Source organism: Artemia sp. Qi Xiang Cuo, chromosome 2 (genome assembly GCF_049724085.1).
Source record: "Artemia sp. Qi Xiang Cuo chromosome 2, ASM4972408v1, whole genome shotgun sequence".
NCBI classification, from domain to species: Eukaryota; Metazoa; Arthropoda; class Branchiopoda; order Anostraca; family Artemiidae; genus Artemia; species Artemia sp. Qi Xiang Cuo.
The window spans coordinates 96,985,645-97,007,157 of record NC_142795.1 but is presented as its reverse complement, the minus strand read 5'-3'; the positions used below and the strand labels follow the sequence as shown (position 1 = coordinate 97,007,157).

Sequence of the window (21,513 nt, the reverse complement as noted above, 5' to 3'; positions counted from 1 at the left end):
GTAAAAGAACTTCAAATTTCATATTTGACAGAGCTAATGCAAGAACTGAAAAATGTGTCCGAAATTGTTTTGCCCGAAATGAGGCTTGTAAAAGGCCATAAATTTGTTCAGGGAAGCTTGAAGGGAACCCATAGCCATTAAAAAAAAATTCTAAAAAGATTTTTCTTTCGCTGAAATATTGTTGTAACCTAAAGAAGTTACTAGACTTCGAACGTTGTCAATCATCTTTGACTCAAGACTAAAAGCTTGTGGTGAAAAAAAACCAACTGCATTAATTTTGTTTCGTCTAATCAGATTGAAAATTATGTTCAATAGCTCCTGAGCTAAATAAACCCGGTACTGGTTCATTAGATGGTCATTTCTAAAAGGTCTAGTTTTGGTTAATGCTAATGAAATATAATAAAATAGGATGAATATACAATAGTTTATAAAAAAATTTGTGCTATATATTTGTACATTAGGGGGCGGGGGGTAAAGTATTGCATATATTAAATATGTTACCTAACCAAGGAACCTCCCCCCCCCTAAATCCCAAAAAACAACAGTTTAAATATCGCTAACGCAATGAAAACTACTCTTTGCATTCCGTTTCTGAATAGCGGTCTCATGCAGTTAACCCGTCTGAACGGGTTTTTCGTGACTGGTTTCCTTGAATAGTATATAAAAGTGACCATTGAATGCACCAGTACCATAAACCCTTATGCAGAAAATAAAACTGAAACTGGTTTTGGCTGTAATTATTCATTACGACTGAAAATGGATTCCATCTTGTGTATCCTAATGGATTGAAACTTATAGGGCATGTGGAAAAGGCCATGAAAGCTTCAATGATAACAAAAGAGTAGCAATAAAATTTGAGAAATCAATGTGACAAGCTCTCTATTTTTTTTACAGCTCCTTTTAATCTAAAGAGCGATCCATAGTGAATATACATATTCAAAAGTAAGTCAATAACTAATGCAATATTTCTCCTAATTCTCCCCCTAATTTTCAGATTGGTTTCTCAGTATATATGGGTTAGTTTTCAGTGCTGATGTTGACTTGTCTTACAATCACTGTTTCTTTCATTTCTAGGTTTTTTTGACAATTTCTTTGTACAACAATGTCCGCTTGGGAATGACCCTCTTTTTCCCTTTTGGTGTCTCACTCTATGCAGAAATGAATGTATCTATCAAAAGAATTCAGGTAAAGGTTTTTTTTTATTATTATAAAAATGCTTCTTCTTCAAAGAAAGTCAGAAAATTACTTAAAAGGGCTAATCTAAAGTAAGAAACTGTGTTCCCAACACTGAGAAAAATTGTACCAGTTTCCCAGGTAAAATTGTACCAAAAGACAGTAGTTGGTACCATGTGAAAAGTAGATAAAAAATTTGCCACTTAAGTCGCTTTGTGACGCTCACTACTTGTTATTATTTTGCTGACAAATAAGAAAGATTTCTATGGCAAGAAAGTTGCAACCTCTTAGCTTGAAATATATGAAAAAGACTTTTGTAGACCTTCTCAGCTAAAATCATTTACCAAAAACGAAAGCAAAGCAAAAACGACCAAAAGCATTTAGAAAAAGATTTCAGTAAAATTTTCTGAAAACTTTCTCGAAGCTCGTTACTGGTGTTAATCCATTCATTCGACATTTTGGTTATTAAGGCAAATAACGAATAAAGGAATAATGCCAATAATGGATTATCAAGAACTTTTAATCAAATATAGTGTGAGTAATTAGTGCCAGAAGCTACAAACAAAATATTACAGTAACCACGTCGTGGAAGCAGCTAAAACCCCAGGTTGGCATGGCCCCCTGGACTAGGCTACCCACTAGTTCCCCACCGATGGATGTCGCGTTGACCACATAATTTGTTTGTCATCATACATAAGTTCTTTGCCGCATATAATAATCAGGATTAAATTAATATAACAGAAGTATTTTGACTATTTTGCAAAAGTTAATTCATCGTATTTTGACCATATCAAAATTAGGTTCAGCTGCACAAAGATGATAAAACTGAAATGCTAAAAAAAGAAGACGAAAAATGAAATTTTATGCTAGTTGGTCATTTTTTATTGTATTTCTTCTTGTGGCCCAACATTTTCATATCTCCTTTCATGGGTTTTCCTCTTTGAATCCAGAACCATTTTCAAGGAGCGTTGGTTTTCAATCCTTCGAAAAGATCCTTTTGCTCTGAGAGTCCCGTTCAAGGTGGTGAAACTGGGATGATTTTGAACGCTTGTCTTACTCGGATTGACAGTTGAGAAAGTTCTCTTGTCACCTGCAGAAATGTGCAGGATTACAATTATCCTTAGAGTGAAATGTCAGAAAGAAGAAAATGCTTTGACCCATGAACATCAATTTGTCTGCAAACACGAGCCAAGACATGCCCTGGGCAAGAAGGAAGTCCCTTCAAATTTTGGACGATATCCTTCAGATCATTGTCTCTCAGACAGTTGGGGAAAAGAGCCAGAAGCGGTGTCAAGTGTTTCTGATCAAATTCTACTTGAATAGGGTAGCGTGAACGATGTATTTTGAAGTTTGTTACTGATAGATACTTGCAATTGAAAAGACTTGGAATTAAAATTGAAAAAAGTTTTCTTGAACCTAACTGCAGCATAGGGGTACATTTTCTTTGGTAAAAATCCTTACCACTTGGCCACCACAATCAATGTCTTTGACACTAAGTAAGAAGATGATGTAAAATGGAAGGGGGTGGGGGTGCTAGTGTTCTGTAACCTCAGAAAAATTATTATAGACAATATGAATATGGGAGCATTTCGCCTGAAATTGCCTGTTTTGGTCTTCAACATACTTCAAAATATCGGTCAGGAAAACAAAGTAACCCTTTAAAAAGCTGTTTAAACTGTTTTCTTTTTAGTTTGGCTGTGTTTTTCTCTGGGTTTTTGAATACTTTATATCCTTCCACATGGAAGAATAAATCAAGCGATCCCACTGCTCCAACTTACAAACTACAACAGCTTGCTTAGACATCCATCAAGTTGCTAAATATCTCAAACTTCGATGTTCTTTCGATTCCATAAACTTTTTAATTCTAAAACCTCATTGGGCTGTGACTATATATTAGTATACATCTTGACAAAAAGCATTTTCTTTTGGGAATTGTTTTTCTGCACCACCATCTCACCTTATACTTGAGAGGCATGAGCGACCAATGACAAATAAGTTTCTGCAGTCCTGTGACAGCTTTGCCTGCCTGCATACCACTCTGCCCCCAAGTCATACACAATGTATTGTCTGCAACAAATCCTGCTAGGTTTGCCTCTGAAGCTCGTATTTCTTGAAAGAGTAATTTAGTTACGGCATGGTAAATACCTTTGGTTATATATTACTGAGCTCTATAAGTCTCAAGAAGAAATCTCTTACAGCAAAATGTCTTCTTCATTAACAGCATTCATATCCAGACGGCGAACAATCATAAATACCAAAAACCCAAATGAAAAAATTGCATGCGGAAATCTTTATAAAAAAAAAATCGTTAAACTTGACGTGATATTTGATTCAGAAAAGAGTGAATAAAACCACAATGTATCGAAAAATTTTATTTTATCAGAAAATTTCCAAACGTACTGCATTGTGGCGTACTGCATTGTGTACAATTGTTCTGTTTTGGCAATGCTGGTGAGTAACACCAAATTTGCTACTACTAAATGTCATGATGTCATTTGCGTGACAATTTTCTTTAAATTGGTGCAAAAAGGGACAAATCATTTTGAAGATGAACTGACGGTGATGGAGTTGTAGGAAATGCTGTCGTGGGAAAACGAAAAGAATATCGAAAAGTTTGGAAGTGAACGAATAATAATTTTGCGAGGGGAAGTTAGAAATAGCCTTCAAGGATTAAAAAATAATGATAAAAATTTAGAATTAGCCAAAAACTGACGATTTAGGAGATGAAGGATATAATTTATAATTTTGGGGAAATAGTATGTGAATTAAGAGAAGATGTCCTAGGTTGGAAAAACTAGCAACGTAGATAAGAATATAAGGAAGAAGGTTTTATGCTTAGTAGAAGAGCCAAGGGGCTTATAGAAAAAGTTTCTGAGTGATAAACCGTGCGAGAATGAAAGGAAAGTAAGGGAAGTGGAGGAGGAATTAAAGCACAAGTAAAATAAAGGTCATGGACTAAATTGCCAAAGATATGGAAGATGCAGACAGACAGTAAAATAATAACCTATTGTTTGTTTTTTTGTTTGTTAAGAGATTTACAGAATAAATGAATTTTCCAAATTTAAAGACAAGAATGGGGCTTCAAGTAATGGCAAGAATCCTGTACTTTCAACAAGCTATAATTGTGTATGAATTTATGGAGGCATGTTTTCTCAAAAATGACTGAAATTGTTTATCTGGAAATTGACACACCAACATTTGTTGGCCTAAAAGAAACGGTCTAGATAAGTCAAGACTTCGTTAAGTTTTGTTTTTCCTACCCAAGCACCCTTAATTTACTTTTCTTAAAAACTTTTAAATGATAATTTCTAAGACCACACTGCTTTTCCATTTACAAGACAGTTTAAGAGAGAAAAACGGGTTTAATTTAAATAAAGCTGTGACAAACGTGCTAAAAACGTACTCAAAACAAAAGCAACAACTTAATTAATTAATAAAAAAATTTGAATATTTCGACTCAACATCCGGGAGCCTTTATCGACGGAAAAAAAGAAAAAAAATTTAGTTAATCAGCTAAGAATAGTTTTTTGGTACGTCTATGTTTTTAGTCTTTTGTTTTTAGTACGTTTGTCACTGCTTTATTTAGATTAAACCTGTTTTTCTCTCTTGAACTTGTCTGTTTACATGATACAGGAACGAGAAAGACTGTTGATGTGCAATGGTAAGAAGTGAAAATTATTAATTCACTAATCGTTCAAAGATTCTGAATTGAGATAACTTTGCATTGTTTTTTTTTTTCATTATTTTGAGATTGCTTAATTAATTAGCGGCCTAGAAGGTCAATTGAACCCGGCATTTTGACAGAACAGGCAGGGCCGTATCCAGGATTTTGACGGGGGTGGGGGGGGGGGATTGGTACAAAATATATATATTTCAAAAATATAAAAATAATTTATATTTTCTAAAATATACAAATAATTTATATTTTTTAAAATATAAAAATATATATTTTTTTATTAATTTTTGTTACGTTTTTTACGAGCTGGACAAACATTCGCGGGGGGGGGTCAACCCCTCCCCCTGGATACGGCCTTGAGAACAGGGCAATTAAACTTTGGAAGCTATCATAGTAAGATATTCAACTGAAAATATTATTTTACCGCTTTTTTAGACCAAGCCAACACAATGTAGGCGGTGCAACACAAGGGGGATGCATTTTTTTAAACACATCAAAAAAAAAATTTTTATGCTTTTCTGTTACATTTTTAAGAGTCGGATAAAACTTCAGGGGGGGGGAATCAAAGTTTGGAAGTCACCCCGTGCCTGGATACGGCCTTCTCTGCCACCACCTGAAAATGAACGTCGGACGTATAATGTAGTGTGAAAAAAAAACCCTTCGATGCTTCTCATGAAGTTTTTATACGTATTATTAGTCATAGCAATAACGGTTTTAAGTAACAATGGTTACCTCGGCAGTATCGATTTTTAGTGTTTATCACTAGCTTGTAGACCTTTCCCAACCCCCTTATCAAACGGCCTTCTGAAAGTTCAACAAATCTATTAATACTTTTCTCAGCTAGTGTCGTATGAGAATGAAAGTAAATTGAAGCTGTTTTTCGAAAGTGATAAAGAAATATGCCTTTCTTTTAACCGAGAAAAATTCGTTCCCTGAATTTTGAATTAAAGTAAGTTTGTTTTTGCTGTGTATTGTTCAGGTTCACCAATTCCTGAATTAGCTATGCAACAAAAACTTACTGAGAAGGAGTTTCTCCAAGAAAAGTTTAGAGGAGCGAAAATAAAATACTATGATAATTCAAACGTATAACGGTGCCTTATTAACTATTAATAAGTCATTATTTTTCTATTCCTGTGGGGGAGGGGGGATACGCTGGACACCGTGTCCATGTCTAAAGCTCGTTTCATCGAAGGAAACTCGGTTCCCTGGTACTAAAGTAAAAGAAGGATGGGTCGAGTATTTTGAGAATACATAAAAGCGTGATAGAGTGTTTGGGAATGATCTAGAAAATAAAAGAAAATTTCCAACCAGTCTTAGATCAGTGTTAAAAATACCAAGTAATCATACAGTTCTTGGTAACGAACTGTAAGTAAGGAGCGATCTGGCTCAATAGTAACCGAAAACGGAATTTTGATACCAGTAGATAAACCAAAAGAATTGGATTTTTATGCTGATTTCAAATATATATGTTTCATCAAGTTTAGTCTTACCCATCAAAAGTTACGATCCTAAAAAAATTGGCTTAATTTTCGAAAAAAGAGGGAAACACCCCCTAAAAGTGATAGAATCTTTTTGAAAATTTATTCATCAGATTCAGCGTATCAGAGAACACTACTAAAGAGGTTTCAAGCTCGTATCTGTAAAAACGTTGAATTTTGTATTTTTTGCCAGAAGAAAGATCACGGGTGCGTGTTTTTTTTTTTTTTTTTTTCAGGGGTGATTGTATCGATCCAGTAGCCCTAGGATATCGTGAGAGGGCTCATTCGAAAGAAAATCAAAAGTTCAACTGCCCTTTTTAAGTGACCAAAGAAATTGGAGGGCAACTTGGCCCACTCCAACTCTCAGTTTTTTCCCGAAGTCACCCAATCAAAATTTTAAAATAGCAATTTTGTTCAGCATAGTCGAAAATCTAATAAATATGTCTTTGAGGATGACTTAATCCGCCACAGTTCCCGGGGGGAGGGCTCAGAGTTATAAACTTTGCCCATTATACATACAGTAACCGATACATATAGTATTGGTTACTGGGAAGTATACAGACGTTTTCAGGAGGGATTTTTTCTGGTGGGGGATCAGAGTAGGGGTCTAGGGGCGAGTATCTTTCCATGGTGGATGTTTTCTTGGGGGAAGGGATATTTATATGAAGGGGGTGCCGGATTTCCCAGCATTATTTAAAAAACGTGTTTTTTTCAACTGAAAGTAAGGAGCAACATTAAAATTTAAAACGAACAGAAATTATTACGTGTTTGAGGGGGTTCGCCCCCTAGTCAATACCTCGCGCGTTAAGCTAAAGTTTTTTTTAGAACTTTAAAAATATCTATCTTTTCTAATTAAACGGCCTTTCTGATTGGGGGGTTTGTGATTCGAACAAAATTTGAAGTTTTGTTTAAAGAGCGTGGTTTTGACTAGGGGGCGAACTCCCTAATATACGTAATTAAAAAAATACAAATATAGAAATTCGTAACGTAAATTAATTTGAATAAGTTACGTCAGAACAAAATTTCGAAGAAGCCATTTAGCCAAAAAAAAGAAAATTAATATGCAAATTTCTTTTAAACTATTCATGTACGGTGAGCCAAAATCAAAGCTTCATTAATTCAAAAACGTTCAGAAATTAAATTAGAAAAAAGTTTTTATAACTGAAAGTAAGGAGCGACATTAAAAATTAAAACCAACAGAAATTATTCTGTATATGAAAGGGGCTGTCCCCTCCTCAACGCCTCGCTCTTTACGCTAAAGTTGGACTCTGTCTCACGACTTTATTTTTAAAACAATAAAAACTTTAGCGTAAAGAGCGAGGCGTTGAGGAGGGGGACAGCCCCTTTAATATACGGAATAATTTCTGTTCGTTTTAAGTTTTAATGTCGATCCTTACTTTCAGTAAAAAAAAAAACTTGTTTTTTATTCAATCTATAGTAGGAATAAATATGGTGATGTGGCGTTGTCCGGTGACAAGAAAATTTATCAAGTGGATTTGATTCATCGCTTATTTGGATCGTAAAATTGGTAAAAAATTGTGGAGGCTAATTTTGCATTAAAGATGTATAAAGTAAAATAGCAAAGATGCCGGGCGCTTTTTAATGGTTGAAAATGTTTGGAAAAATGGGAAAATAGGTCTGTGAACTAAGATTGGAATTTTAGGAGCTACTGTAATGATAGTGGTCAAATATGCCTATGAAATATGGGCACATCCAAAGTAGAGGAAGGTTTGTAACTGTTGTACAGATGAATAATCTAAAGATAGTCTTAGGTACTTATTTGACTGACCGTACTTCAACCAACAAGTTCTACGAAAAATAGGTTTCAATCCCACTTTCTAGTACCTTAAGGAAAGAAGAGTGGTAATGGATAAGCTACGTTTCAAGGCCGAAGGATGGCAGGTTGCCAAAGATTTTGATTTTTTGCCAAACAAAAACAGGATTGATTGGGCTGAGAAGAGCCCCTAACGAAGGACTTACAAAAAACTGGAACTTTTTGAGAGTGGGTAAAGAGTAAAGCTTTGAATAGATTGAGGTAAACAGGAATATAATTTGAATAGAACAGGAGCAGCGTGTGTTATTTTGTTGATATCAGACGGCTTGGTGTTTTATTGAATTGTTGGTTGTAGTAATAGTATCGAAGTCAAAATCATTTGTGCAATCCCAAGAGTAACCGAGTGAAATTGTATTTCTTGTTTTTATTAGTATTTCAAAAAGATAGATTTTTTAGGTTATTATTTGTCCCTTAGAAGTTAAGTATTTTATTTAAGAATTCTTACAAAGTCAACTACTGGTTATTCATATTGCTCTTTTGATGTAGATGATTGTGATCCAAGGAGTTGTACCTTCTTCTTTATCGACTGGATATATCACTCCAGTACCAAAGAAAGGCAAACTCGCCACCCAGGGCTCGTCATTCTGCCCTATAACAGTGGCTACTAATTTCTGCAAGCTTTTTGAACTGCTCTTCATTGACCATCTGAACGCGAAAGGCAGTTTGCAGCGCAGAACGCAGTTTGATTTCCAGTCGCGTCTCGGTTGTGCCCATGCTTTGTCCGTTGTCGCAAATGTATTGATGCTAATACTTCAGGAGAAAGTCTTGGGCTTGCAGGTCACGATGTGCGCAAAGCGTTTGGGGATCTTATTCATGCCGCTATGTTACTCCATGTAGTAAACCGTGCGGTGAGGTCTTCATACATCAGAGCCCTCCGAAACATGTATTCCTGTCTTAAAATTTGCCTAGTTCTCCATTTATCATATAGAGTGGATGTCCCTCCAATGTTCCATTCTGGTTCTAATGACACAGCCACTCCTGATATTTTTTTGGGATGTCGAGAAAGGTACCCGTTAAGGTACTGTTCTTTTCCCTTAACTCTTCAACAATGGGATTCTCGATGCACAGTCTGCTGTTCCCTCGTCTTTCATGCTCGCTGGTCTCAATTTATCTCTCGCCTCTTATGCTAACAACATTTTAAACTTAAGTCGCACTACCCAGTGCATTAATTACGTTTTCACATCGCTAAAATCTGAATATGCAAAACTCAGTCTTGAATTCAATACTGAAAAGTCGGAAGTTGTAGACTTCAACTGGAAGCACGCACTACCAGCATATGTTCCTCTCGGCAATAGCAGGGTCAAGCAAGTTGATCACATTACTTACCTCGGTCTCTCCATTGACTCCTCAATAAGGCACACACGACAACTCCTTATAGCTCACGTCGAACGCCGAGTAGGGCTGTCGTATGCTACTTTCTTGACAAATAAGCTACATGGTTAGAAGACATGCGACATCGAGCATGTGAGTGAGTCAAAAATGAAAATGAAAAGCAAATGCACGCGCGGTTAGAGCAACAGCGTCGGCGTGTCAAAAATGAAAATGAAAAGCAAAGACATATGTGGTTAGAAGACATGTGACACCGAACATGTGAGCGAGTCAATGAAAATCAACCTGGACAGCGAGAATCAAAGCAAGTCAAAATTGAAAATGATAGCGATGATGATTGGGTTTGGGATTTTGACATGGATAAGGTCATCAATTCCTACCATACCTTTGTTAAAAAAAACAACAAAGATTCAGCGATATGTATTTCATAATGACGAAAGATAAGCCGAGGTAAAGCGAACCAAACAAATTGAAAATGATAGCGATTATGATTGGATTTTGACATGGATAAAGTCATCAATGCCTACCATACCTTTGAAAATCGAAACCTGCTGGACTAAATAAATCGTTGGAAGAAAAATAAGTTTTTGTCCCACCCCCTGAGCCATTAAAAGAAACAAAGGTTCGGCGATATGTCTTTCATAACGACAAAACAAGCTATGGTAAAAGTTAAAGGTCCAATAAAAAACGTAATTCTACAAGGGCACTTGTAATGTATATTGACGCCTGCCGCATGTCGAGTACCGGGAGCCCGGTGGCGGACCGGGCATTTGAGCGAGTCAAAAATGAAAATAAAGAGTAAAGACAAGCGCGGTTAGAAGAAAAGCGGCGGCGTGTCAATAATGAAAATGAAGAGCCAAGACACACGCGGTTAGAAAAACAGTGGCGCCGAGTCAAAAGGAAAATGAAGAGCAAAGAAAAGCGATTAGAAGACATGCGACACCGAGCATGTGAGTGAGTCAATGAAAATCAACCTGGACAGCGAGAATCAAAACGTGTCAAAATTGAAAAGGATAGCGATGATAATTGGGTCTGGGATTTTGAAATGGATAAGGTAATCAATACCTACCATACCTTTGTAAAAAAAAAAAAAATAAAATAAAATAAAAAAAAAGGTCGGTGATATGTATTTCATAATGACGAATGACAAGCCGAGATAAAACGAACCAAAGAAACTGAAAAATTATAGCGATGATGATTGGGTTTTGGATTTTGACATGGATAAGGTCATCAATACCTACCATACCTTAAAACGATAAATCGTTGAAAAACAAGAAGTCTTGTCCCACCACCTGAACTATTAAAAGAAACAAAGGTTTGGCGATATGTTTTTCAATATGACAAAAGACAATCTAAGGCAAAAGTTTAAGGCCCAATAAAAAAAAGGTAATTTTACAAAGGCACTTCTTCTAATTTAAGGCCCATTCGGATGTCATGACATCAAGAGAAGACTCAAATTGTCTGCGTTTAGATGACAAGCAACAATGAGAATCCATATATAGAATCTTGCCGCGTGCCGAGTGCTGGGCCCGGGGGCGAAGCCGTTGGGTTCCAGGTACTCTTATTTACCTGGATTCAGCATAAAAAGCAAATTATTTTGATTTATCCATTTTTGTCAAATTTTTTTTTTTTTTTTTTTTTAGAGTTTTGGGTTACCACAAGTAACCCAAACACTAGTGTTATGTGTTTGAGCCACTCTTTACTTATTGTTCGTTACAACTCATTAGGAATAAAGAATTATTCTCATTCCGTCCAATAAAAGTCAAAAGGAAAAAAGACAGGAAAGATAGATAGTTGAAACATTTTTATTTGTGGTAGGCTTATATAATTAGCTACACAATTTTGTTGGGTAACGCTTTATGGAGATATTTTTTGCAGTTAAAAGCAAGAATTCTCTCCCTTTTTAAACTTTTCTTACGCATTCTCACAAACATGAAGTTTTAACTTTTCTTTTCCAGAAATTTTTGCAGCTTGAAGAACGAGATGAATCTAAAGTTCCTGTGTCACCTCAAAGGAACAACCAGCCTAGCTTAGCTCTTGAACATGTCACTGCAAAATGGTCGTCTAATACAGAAGATAATACACTGAATGATATTACTATTAGCGTCAAAGGAAATGAACTATTAGCCATAATTGGTCCTGTAGGATCTGGAAAGGTAGGTTCAACCTATCTGGTTTACGCTCGAAAAAAGGGAAGCTAAATTACAAAATATAAAGAAATAAGCCATTTAATCACCGTTATAGTGAGAAAACAGATTGGCAGAGAATTGTGCATTAATTAAGAGACTTGATAAGATGAGATATTTATTAAAAAAAAAATTATCACAAGCTCTGAAAGATAAAACAAACAAAATAAAAAAGTATATAAGCCAACAAAAATTAAAAACTACACTAACAAATACCAAAACTAAAACCATCACAAAAAAATTCATTAATTAGTCATTATTTAAACAGAGATTCATCATAATGTGTTAAAAAGAAAGAACAGATAAAACTCTATAAAATAAAAAACAAGAATGAATACAATTTTAAAGATGACTTAAAAGAAGATGAAAAGAAGGAAGGGAAAAAGCAATCAAACAAACAAAATAATGAACCTAGCCAGTGCATGTACTAATCAAACAGTTCGTGGTAACGAACTGTAAGTAAGGAGCGACCCGGCTCAATGGTAACCGAAACTCTAGAAAACAGGTTTTTGATACCAATTAAATAAAAAAAAAACAAGTTTTTTAAACTGAAAGTAAGGAGCGACATTAAAACTTAAAACTAACATAATTTATTACGTATATTAAAGGGGATGTCCCCTCCTCAACGCCTCGATTTTTACTATAAATTTTTTTATTTTTTTAAAAAATAAATTTTTGAGACATAGTAAAACTTTAGCGTAAAGAGCGAGGCGTTGAGGAGGGGACAACGCCTTTCATATACGGAATAATTTCTGTTCGTTTTAAGTTTTAATGTCGCTCCTTACTTTCATTTTAAAAAACTTTTTTTTTTTTATTTAATTTCTGATCGTTTTTTAGTTAATGCAGCTTTTATTTGCATACAAATTTTACTTTTCTTTTGCTAAATGTATGTCTTTACAAATTAACTTACGTAACTAACTTATATATTCGTATATTTTTCTTCTGGCAAAAAATACAAAGTTGCAGATGTTTGCAGATATGAGCTTGAAACCTATGTAATAGGGTTTTCTGATACGCTGAATCTGACGGTGTGATTTTCATTAAAATCCTTTTACTTGTAGGGGATGCTTCCTCCCTCTTTACAAAATCGAGTAAATTGTCTCAGGCTCGTAGCCTTTGATGAGTAATACTAAACTTGATAAAATTTATATATCTAGATTCAGCATTATAAACAAATTCTTTCGATACATTTATTGACATCAAAATTCCGTTTTTAAAAGTTTCGATTACTATTGAGCTGTATCGCCTGTTTTTTATTGTTTTTTTTTATTACGTATATGTTATTATGTATATGAGGGGGTTCTCCCCTTAGTCAATACGACGCTCTTTACATTAAAAGTTAAGACAAAATTTTATTCACAAACCCCTGAATGACAAAAGCCGTTTAATTAGAAAAGATAGATCTTTTGAAAGCACTAAAAAAAAACTGCGTAAAGAGCGTAAAGAGCGAGGTATTGACTTGGGGGAGAACCCCATCACATACGTTATAATTTCTGTTCGTTTTAAGTTCTAATATTCCTTCTTACATTTCAGTTGAAATGTAATTATTCCGTATATGAAAGGGGCTAACACTCCTCAACGCTTCGCTCTTTACGCTTAAGTTTTTTATTGTTTTTAAAAATAAAGTTGTGAGACAGAGTCAAACTTTAGCGTAAAGAGCGAGGCGTTGAGGAGGGGAGAGCCCCAAACCCCTGAATCACAAAGGCCGTTTAGTTAGAATAGATAGCTCTTTTGAAAGCACTAAAAAAAACTGTAGCGTAAAGAGCGAGGTAATGACTTGGGGGAGAACCCCCTCACATACGTTATAATTTCTGTTCGTTTTAAGTTCTAATATTCCTTCTTACATTTCAGTTGAAATGTAATTATTCCGTATATGAAAGGGGCTGTCCCTCCTCAACGCCTCGCTCTTTACGCTAAAGTTTTTTATTGTTTTAAAAATAAAGTCGTGAGACAGAGTCAAACTTTAGCGTAAAGAGCGAGGCGTTGAGGAGGGGACAACGCCTTTCATATACGGAATAATTTCTGTTCTTTTTAAGTTTTAATGTTGCTCCTTACTTTAAGTTTAAAAAAGTTTTTTTTTTTTTTTTATTTAATTTATGATCGTTTTTTAGTTAATGCAGCTTTTATTTGCATAAAAATTTTAATTTTATTTTGATAAATGGATGTCTTTACAAATTAAATTACGTAACTAAATTCTATATTCGTATATTTTTCTTCTGGCAAAAAATACAAAGTTGCAGATTTTTGCAGATATGATCTTGAAACCAATATAATAGGTTTTTCTGAAACGTTGAATCTGACAGTGTGATTTGTATTAAAATTCTTTCGCTTATAGTGGATGTTTTCCCCCTCTTTAAATATTTGGTAAATTTTCACAGGCCAGTCGCCTTTGATGAGTAATACTAAAATTAATAAAAATTATATATTTAGAATCAGCATTATAAACACATTCTTTTGATACATTTATTGACATCAAAATTCCGTTTTTAAAAGTTTCGATTACTATTGAGCCGTATCGCTTGTTTTTTTATTGTTTTTTTTATTACGTATATGTTATTACGTATATGAGGGGGTTCTCCCCTTAGTCAATACCCCGCTCTTTACGTTAAAATTTAAAAAAATGTTTAATTCACAAACGCCTTAATCACAAAGGCTGTTTAATTAGACTAGATAGCTCTTTTGAAAGCACTAAAAAAAACTGTAGCGTTAAGAGCGAGGTATTGACTTGGGGGAGAACCCCTCACATACGTTATAATTTCTGTTCGTTTTAAGTTCTAATATTCCTTCTTACATTTCAGTTGAAAAAACTTGTTTTTTTTTTATTTAATTTCTGATCGTTTTTTAAATAACGCTTGGAAATCCGGCGCCCCCTTCATAGAAATGTCCCTTACCCCAAAGAAACATCCTCCACGGAAATATTCTCCAGAGTAACCCCCTCCTCTAGCCCCCCCCTCCAGAAAAAATCCTTCCTGAAAATGGTTGTATACTTCCCAATAACCAATAAATAATGCTGGCAAGTCCGGCGCCCCCTTCATGGCAATTTCCTTCCCCCATGAAAACTTCCTTCATGAACAGATCCTCCAACATAACCACCGACCCACCCTTCCCTCCCACTACCAGAAAAAAAAACCTCCTGAAAACTTCTGTATACTTCCCAATAACCAATACGTATATATGTTAACATTGGGTAAAGTTCATAACTTTTAGCCCTCCTTCTGGGAACTTCGGGGGATTAAGTCATCCTAAAAGACATATTTATCATATTTTCGACCATGCTGAACAAAATGGCTATCTCAAAATTTTGATCGGGTGACTTTGGGAAAAAAATAAGCGTGGGAGGGGGCCTAGTTGCCCTCCATTTTTTTTGTCACTTAAAAAGGGCACTAGAACTTTTAATTTCCGTTCCAATGAACCCTCCCACGATATTCTAGGATCACTGGGTCGATACGATTACCCCTGAAAAAAAAAAAAAAAAAAAAAAAAAAAAACAAAAAAATAAAAACCCAACCGTTATATTTCTTCTGGCAAAAAATTTAAAATTCTACATTTTTGAAGACAGGAGCTTGAAACCTCTAAAGTAGGGTTATCTTATAAGCTGAATCTGATGGTGTGATTTTCCTTACGGTTCTATAACTTTTAGGGGTCTTTCCCCCTTTTTTTGAAAAACAGCCAAATTTTCTCAGGCGCGTAACTTTTGATGGGTAGCACTAAACTTGATGAAAGTTATATATTTGAAATCAGCATTGATATCTGATTCTTTTGATATATCTATTGGTATCAAAAACCCGTTTTCTAGAGTTTCGGTTACCATTGAGCCGGGTCGCTTCTTACTTACAGTTCGTTACCACGAACGGTTTGATAGATACATCAAAAGAATCAGGTTTCAATGTTGAATTCAAATATATAACTTTCATCAAGTCCTACCCATCAAAAGTTAGTCCTACCCATCAAAAGTTACGCGCCTGAGAAAATTTGGCTGATTTTAGAAAAAAGGGGAAACACCCCCTAAGTTATAGAATCTTAATGAAAATCACACCATCATATTCAGGGTATAAGAGAACCCTGATTAAGAGGTTTCAAGCACCTATCTACAAAAATTTGGAATTTTGCATTTTTTTTGCCAGAAGAAATATCACGGTTGGGTTTTTTTTTTTTTTGGTTTTTTTTTTTTTTCAGGGGTGATCGTATAGACCCAGTGGTCCTAGAATATCGTGGGAGGACTCATTGGAACGGAAATTAAAAGCTCTAGTGCCCTTTTAAGTGACCAAAAAAATGGAGGGCAACTAGGCCCCCTCCCACGCTCATTTTTTCCCCAAAGTCACCTGATCAAAATTTTGAGATAGCCATTTTGTTCAGCATGGTTGAAAATATGATAAGTATGTCCTTTAGGATGACTTAATCCCCCGAAGTTCCCGGGAGGAGGGCTGAAAGTTATGAACATTACCCAATGTTAACATATAGTATTCGTTATTATGAAGTATACAGACGTTTTTAGGGGATTTTTTTCTGGTATTAGGGGGGTGGGTGGGTCGGGGGTTATTTGGGAAGATCTTTCCATGAAGGAAGTTTTCATTGGGGAAGGGACATTGCTATGAAGGGGGCGCCGGATTTCCCAGCATTATTAAAAAAAAAGATCAGAAATTAAATATAAAAAAAACAAGTTTTCCAACTGAAAATAAGGAGTAACATCAAAACTTAAAACGAACAGAAAATATTTTGTGTATGATTGGGTTCACCCTCTAGTCAATACCTCTCTCTTTAAGCCAAAGGTTTTTTAGTACTTTCATAAGAGCTATTTATTCTAAATAACGGCCTTTGTGATTAAGGGTCCATTTTTAAAGAATTGGAACGAAATTCGGACTTTAACTTAAAGAGCGAGGTATTGACTAGGGGGCGAGCCCCCTAATATACGTATTAAAAATATATGAATATAGAAGTTCGTTACGTAAGTTAATTCGTAAGTTACGTATATTTATTCCTAATAAAAAACGTTGGTAAATAAAACTAAACAAGTTTCAAGAAAGCCATTTAACTAAATAAAAGTAAAATTAATATGTGAATTTTGTTTTAATTATTCATGTACGGTGAGCCAAAATCAAAACCTGCATTAATTCAAAAACGTTCAAAAATTAAATGATAAAAAACAGGTTTTTTTAACTGAACGTAAGGAACGACGTTAAAACTTAAAACGAACAGAAATTATTCCGTATATGAAAGGGGCTGTCCCCTCCTCAACGCCTCGCTCTTTACGCTAAAGTTTGACTTTCTCACAACTCCTATTTTTTAAACAATAAAAGTGTCAGACTTGAAACATATAAAATGGCACTAAACTATAACTTGTCAAAAAAAGAAACTAAAAAAGACGGCAAATTTATCTGACGGATAGGATAAACGTACCGTTCTTTTAGGTAAAATCGGTCATATTAAAGTAACTTATCGCAAGATTTCCATCTCTAATTGTTACAAATTAACACTGAATTGAAGTATCATTGACGCTTGGTTATCTGAGTTTATGTCTAAATTTTGACTCTCATAGATTGAAAATTTGACAACACGAAGCTGAGTCTTTTCAATGTACTAGATGTGAAAAAATACCATAGAAATATGAGGTTATAAAATCTCACTTGGCATACTTATTGGCGGCTTGCGCCAAAAGTTTTTCTCTTCTAATATATCTTTAAGAAAATCTATCCTGTTACTGCCATTAATTTTCTTTCGAACTGTTTGCGGTTAAAACTTTTTTCATTTCGATATGAAAACCCAACGCAAAATCATAGAACAGTTTAACTAGAACCCGTTTTGATACTTCATTTTAATGTCCCTTGCCGAAAATCTTTTTGGAAGTACAATTATGCCCTTAAGTCGTTGTGGGGAGTAAATGATAATTACAGGACAAAACCTTCTAGGGAAGATCCCTCTAATTGACATATATTTACGAGAGAGTAGTGGGACTTTGAGTTGAACGGTTGATACCATTCAACCTGTTTCAAAACTGGTATTTACTAGTTTAACTGATAGATACCAGTTTGAAATGCACAAAGTATACTATTTTCAAGTATGAGCGAGTGAGTGAATGAGTTCTTTATTTAACAATAAAAATCATAAACAAAAAAACCACATCAACAAAATCTCCCCCATCAGGCTCCATGGCCGGGAAAGAACAGGCGAGAAAAAAAATACCAACACAAAAAAATATATAAAAAAAATCAAAAAAAAAAAAAAATTAAATCCAGTCGCCCACCTTAATAATCTCCAGAACGACAAGGGGCATAGCACATGAATTAACCAACTCAAATAGATATCCAACTCAATCCAGAGACGTCAACTCCAAGGGAAACCGGAAAAAAACTTAATTACTTGCTAGAAAATCTCTAACATAATTTTTGAACATATCAAACGAGTGGCAGCTTCGTGCAGACACAGGGGGCGTGTTCCAAATCCTGTTGCAAGTTGTCAGAGGGTTGAAGTCAGAACTCACTGATGGATTATGAAAAATCTGTAAATTGCTGGAAGTGCGGAGATGATAAGTTGATTGATCAAAAACAAAAGATATACTATTGCACAGAACAGCAGGAAGATGGCCGTGCAACTGTAAAAAGATGAAAGAAGAACAAGACAGAAAATAGAGAAATTTCAAATCAAGCAAGGGTTTAAGTGAAGATCGGTTAGTTTCCTTAATAAGAGTCCTTGCTTTATCATAAAGTTTTGAAATTGGCATCAGAGATGAGGGAAAAGTTGACATCCAAATAACAGAACAATATGAAACATAAGACTGAACTAGGGTGTAGAGCAAGATTTTAAGAATCGACCCTGGAAATATGTGTTTGAGCTTTCTATGGATTCCAAGACTCCTGGGGACTTTCATTTTAATCAGGTCAATATGAAGCTTGAAGGAAAGATTTTCGTCAAGCAAGATGCCTAGGAATCGAAAGTAACGATACTTAGGTCTACTTAGAGAACCTCTTGATGCGTGTATTCCATTTAAGTCACGGCAAGCCTTTGAAACTCTGGAGAAAATGAGAACAATGACTTCCCGACATTTAAGACAAGATAATTTACATCAAATCATTGGATAACTCTTTCAAAAAATGCATTTATCTTTGAGCGAAGATCAGACTCAGTTCTACCAGCTGTGCCAAGAGTACTGTCATCAGCAAAAGCAATAAGTGCATCCGGTAACGACGACCTCCGGTCACAATTAGTGACGGATGCTGGTTGACAAAGACGACAGCAAATGGTAGGTTTTAAATTTTGAACCGCATTAATAAGGTCATTGACGTAGAATAAAAAGAGTATCAGCCTAAAGAGAGATGCTTGTGGAACGCCAAACTCTATTCCCGAAGGGTTAGAAAAGTGCGGATCAACCGAGATGACTCGACCGGATAAATATGATAGAAACCAAGAATAAGCATTCCCTCTTATACAAATATAGGACAGTTTCCAAAGAAGAATATTGTGTGTTAATGAGTCGAATGTTTTTCATATATCAATAAACAGAGCAGCAGTTATCAGACCAGAGTCAAGAGCTGAATGTGGATATTTCAAGAGAGTTGCACTTACATGATCAGTTCATTTCTTTGTCATAAAAACAAACTGAAAATTGTGAAAAAAGTCTCTATATTTAAGAAAATCCAAAAGTCGAGAAAGCATAGCTTTTTCAAATATTTTACTAAACACTAATAAAAGGGTATGGGACGATAATTTGCAGGATCATTCCTTGATCCACCTTTAAAAAGAATAATAGCGCGAGCACGCTTTAAGGCACTTGGGAAAACACCATTTTCAAAGGAAAGATTGATAAGTCTCGTGAGGGCAGAAATGATGTCAGGAATAATGAACTTTACAACCTTAGTCGGAATACGGTCCGGGCCAGAAGATGTAGAACCCCTCAAACCATTGACAATTCTGGTTATTTCAGCTTCAGGGGCAGGTTCCAATGCCATTGATTTAGGACAAGGCGGTCCAAGTTAAGACCTAAAGTCAGGTAGAGAAGGAGAAGGACTTACAGAAGAGGCTGTAGTTTTGCCGATATTAGCAAAATAGGAAGTAAACGCATCTTGAACTTTTAGCTCACCCTCTACATTTTTGCCTTCCTTCACAATACTTGAAGGGGCAGAAGGAGGCAGAGAAGATGGCCTGATAACAGAATTGATTACTTGCCATGTCTTCTTAATGTCTTTACCACACGCAGAGAACATTAAGTAATAAAATGAAAGTTTGTTCTGTTGGTAACACGAATTATAAACGTTTATAAGCTTTGAAAATTTTGAGTTAAAAACCAAGATAAGATGGCTTAGAAGACCTGTAAGCCGTCCCTAAATAATTTTTCTTGCTTCAATTTCTAAGGAGTTCCGGGGTCATCCAAGAATTTAAAGGAGCTGCTCTTTTCGATGCCGGATTCGAATGGGGCGCAACACATGTATCCAAGGTAACTTCTTTCAAAGAATTAAACAAAGAATCTATATCAGATTCATTTTCAGAAATACACCACAAACAACCCGCCAACCGTGATCTTAGAAGATGCAAACCCAGATCATTGAATTTTAAAGAGGAAAAACCAGCTCCTTGGTTCCTCCTTGGCAACGCATCGGAAAAATCATACGTGGAAAAAAGAGGAAAATGGTCTGAGATATCACTCGTCAACGCAAATTTTGCACCAAGGTCAACGATGAAAAAATATTGTCAAGCAAAGAAGCAGTTGTCCTAGTAATACGAATTGGAATGCATGGAGACGGTATTGTTCCACAAGGAAGCATTGTTGAAATAAAGTCTAAGGACAATGATAACCTCTGGTCAAAAAAATTAAGGTTTAAGTCGCCCGTAATAACAAGTTCACATGAATGAAGTTGGATTGCTTCCAAAACCTCATCAAGAATTTGAAGAGAAGAGCGAACAGATCCACTAGGAGACTAGTATATATTACCAACAATCAAAGTTTTGGCTTGGGTTTTAATCTCAATAAATATGGATTCAAAAATGTCTTCTTCATTTCTTGACAGGTCACGTCTAACAGAGTACGGAAGATATTCCGAAACATAAACAGCAAGGCCACCTCTTGCCATCCTACTTCGATTTAAACATTCCATCTTGTACCCAGAGAGATTCATTTTTCGAATCAAGGAAAGTTTCACAAAGACCAATAAAATCAGGGTGGCCACTACGCACTATTTTTTTCAACTCATCAAATGAATAGCAAAGGCCCTGTACATTAAGCTGAAGCACAGAGGAACTACCATATCGTTTGAATACTCGATCTAAATCCGATGCATACTTACTACTAACTGAAAAATTGGGGTTTGATGGTCATTTATTAGACTGACCTACTGAATTATTAATCAAGCTAAGAAAACCTATTGGGTTGTTTTCAAATTGAAGAAGTCGCTCACCCAAGGAGGAGATTTCACCCTAACTATATTCTAAAAAATTCAAAGAAATAAACTATTTTCTATTTTCAAAAAAAAAAAGAAAAAAAACCCAAAAAAAAAAGAATAGAGCTTACTACAAAAAAAAAAAAAAAAAAAAAAAAACAAAAAAAAAACAAATAATCAACTTTTTCTAAGACACTAAAGGGTATCAACAAGTGAGTGGATTCGTGTTGGGTGGCTATCACCCTGCTCACGTTTTATATGCTCGGCCACGATCAGACCACACGTTTCTTACACCATATCTGTCTCTTGCACCTTCAAAAATGGCTTTTTTCATTTTTGTAAGATATTCCGTGACAAATACGCCTGATCTCGCCAGCTTGGATTTCGCTCTGAAAACAGTATACGCCGTATCTTTAGTTGCAAATTACAAAATAACTGGCGCAACAGTCGTAGGTGTCTGCATATTCCA

General features: G+C 35.3%; 1 protein-coding gene across 1 annotated transcript in view; it reads left to right on the top strand.

The window, feature by feature from the left end:
• LOC148955865 (ATP-binding cassette sub-family C member 4-like) overlaps positions 1–21,513 on the top strand; it is a 216,306-nt gene that overhangs the window by 74,992 nt on the left and 119,801 nt on the right. The window contains exons 7-8 of the mRNA XM_089104749.1: positions 1,075–1,185; positions 11,449–11,646. Of these exons, the coding sequence (XP_088960875.1) occupies positions 1,075–1,185; positions 11,449–11,646 (309 nt within the window). The remainder of the gene's footprint in view (positions 1–1,074; positions 1,186–11,448; positions 11,647–21,513) is intronic.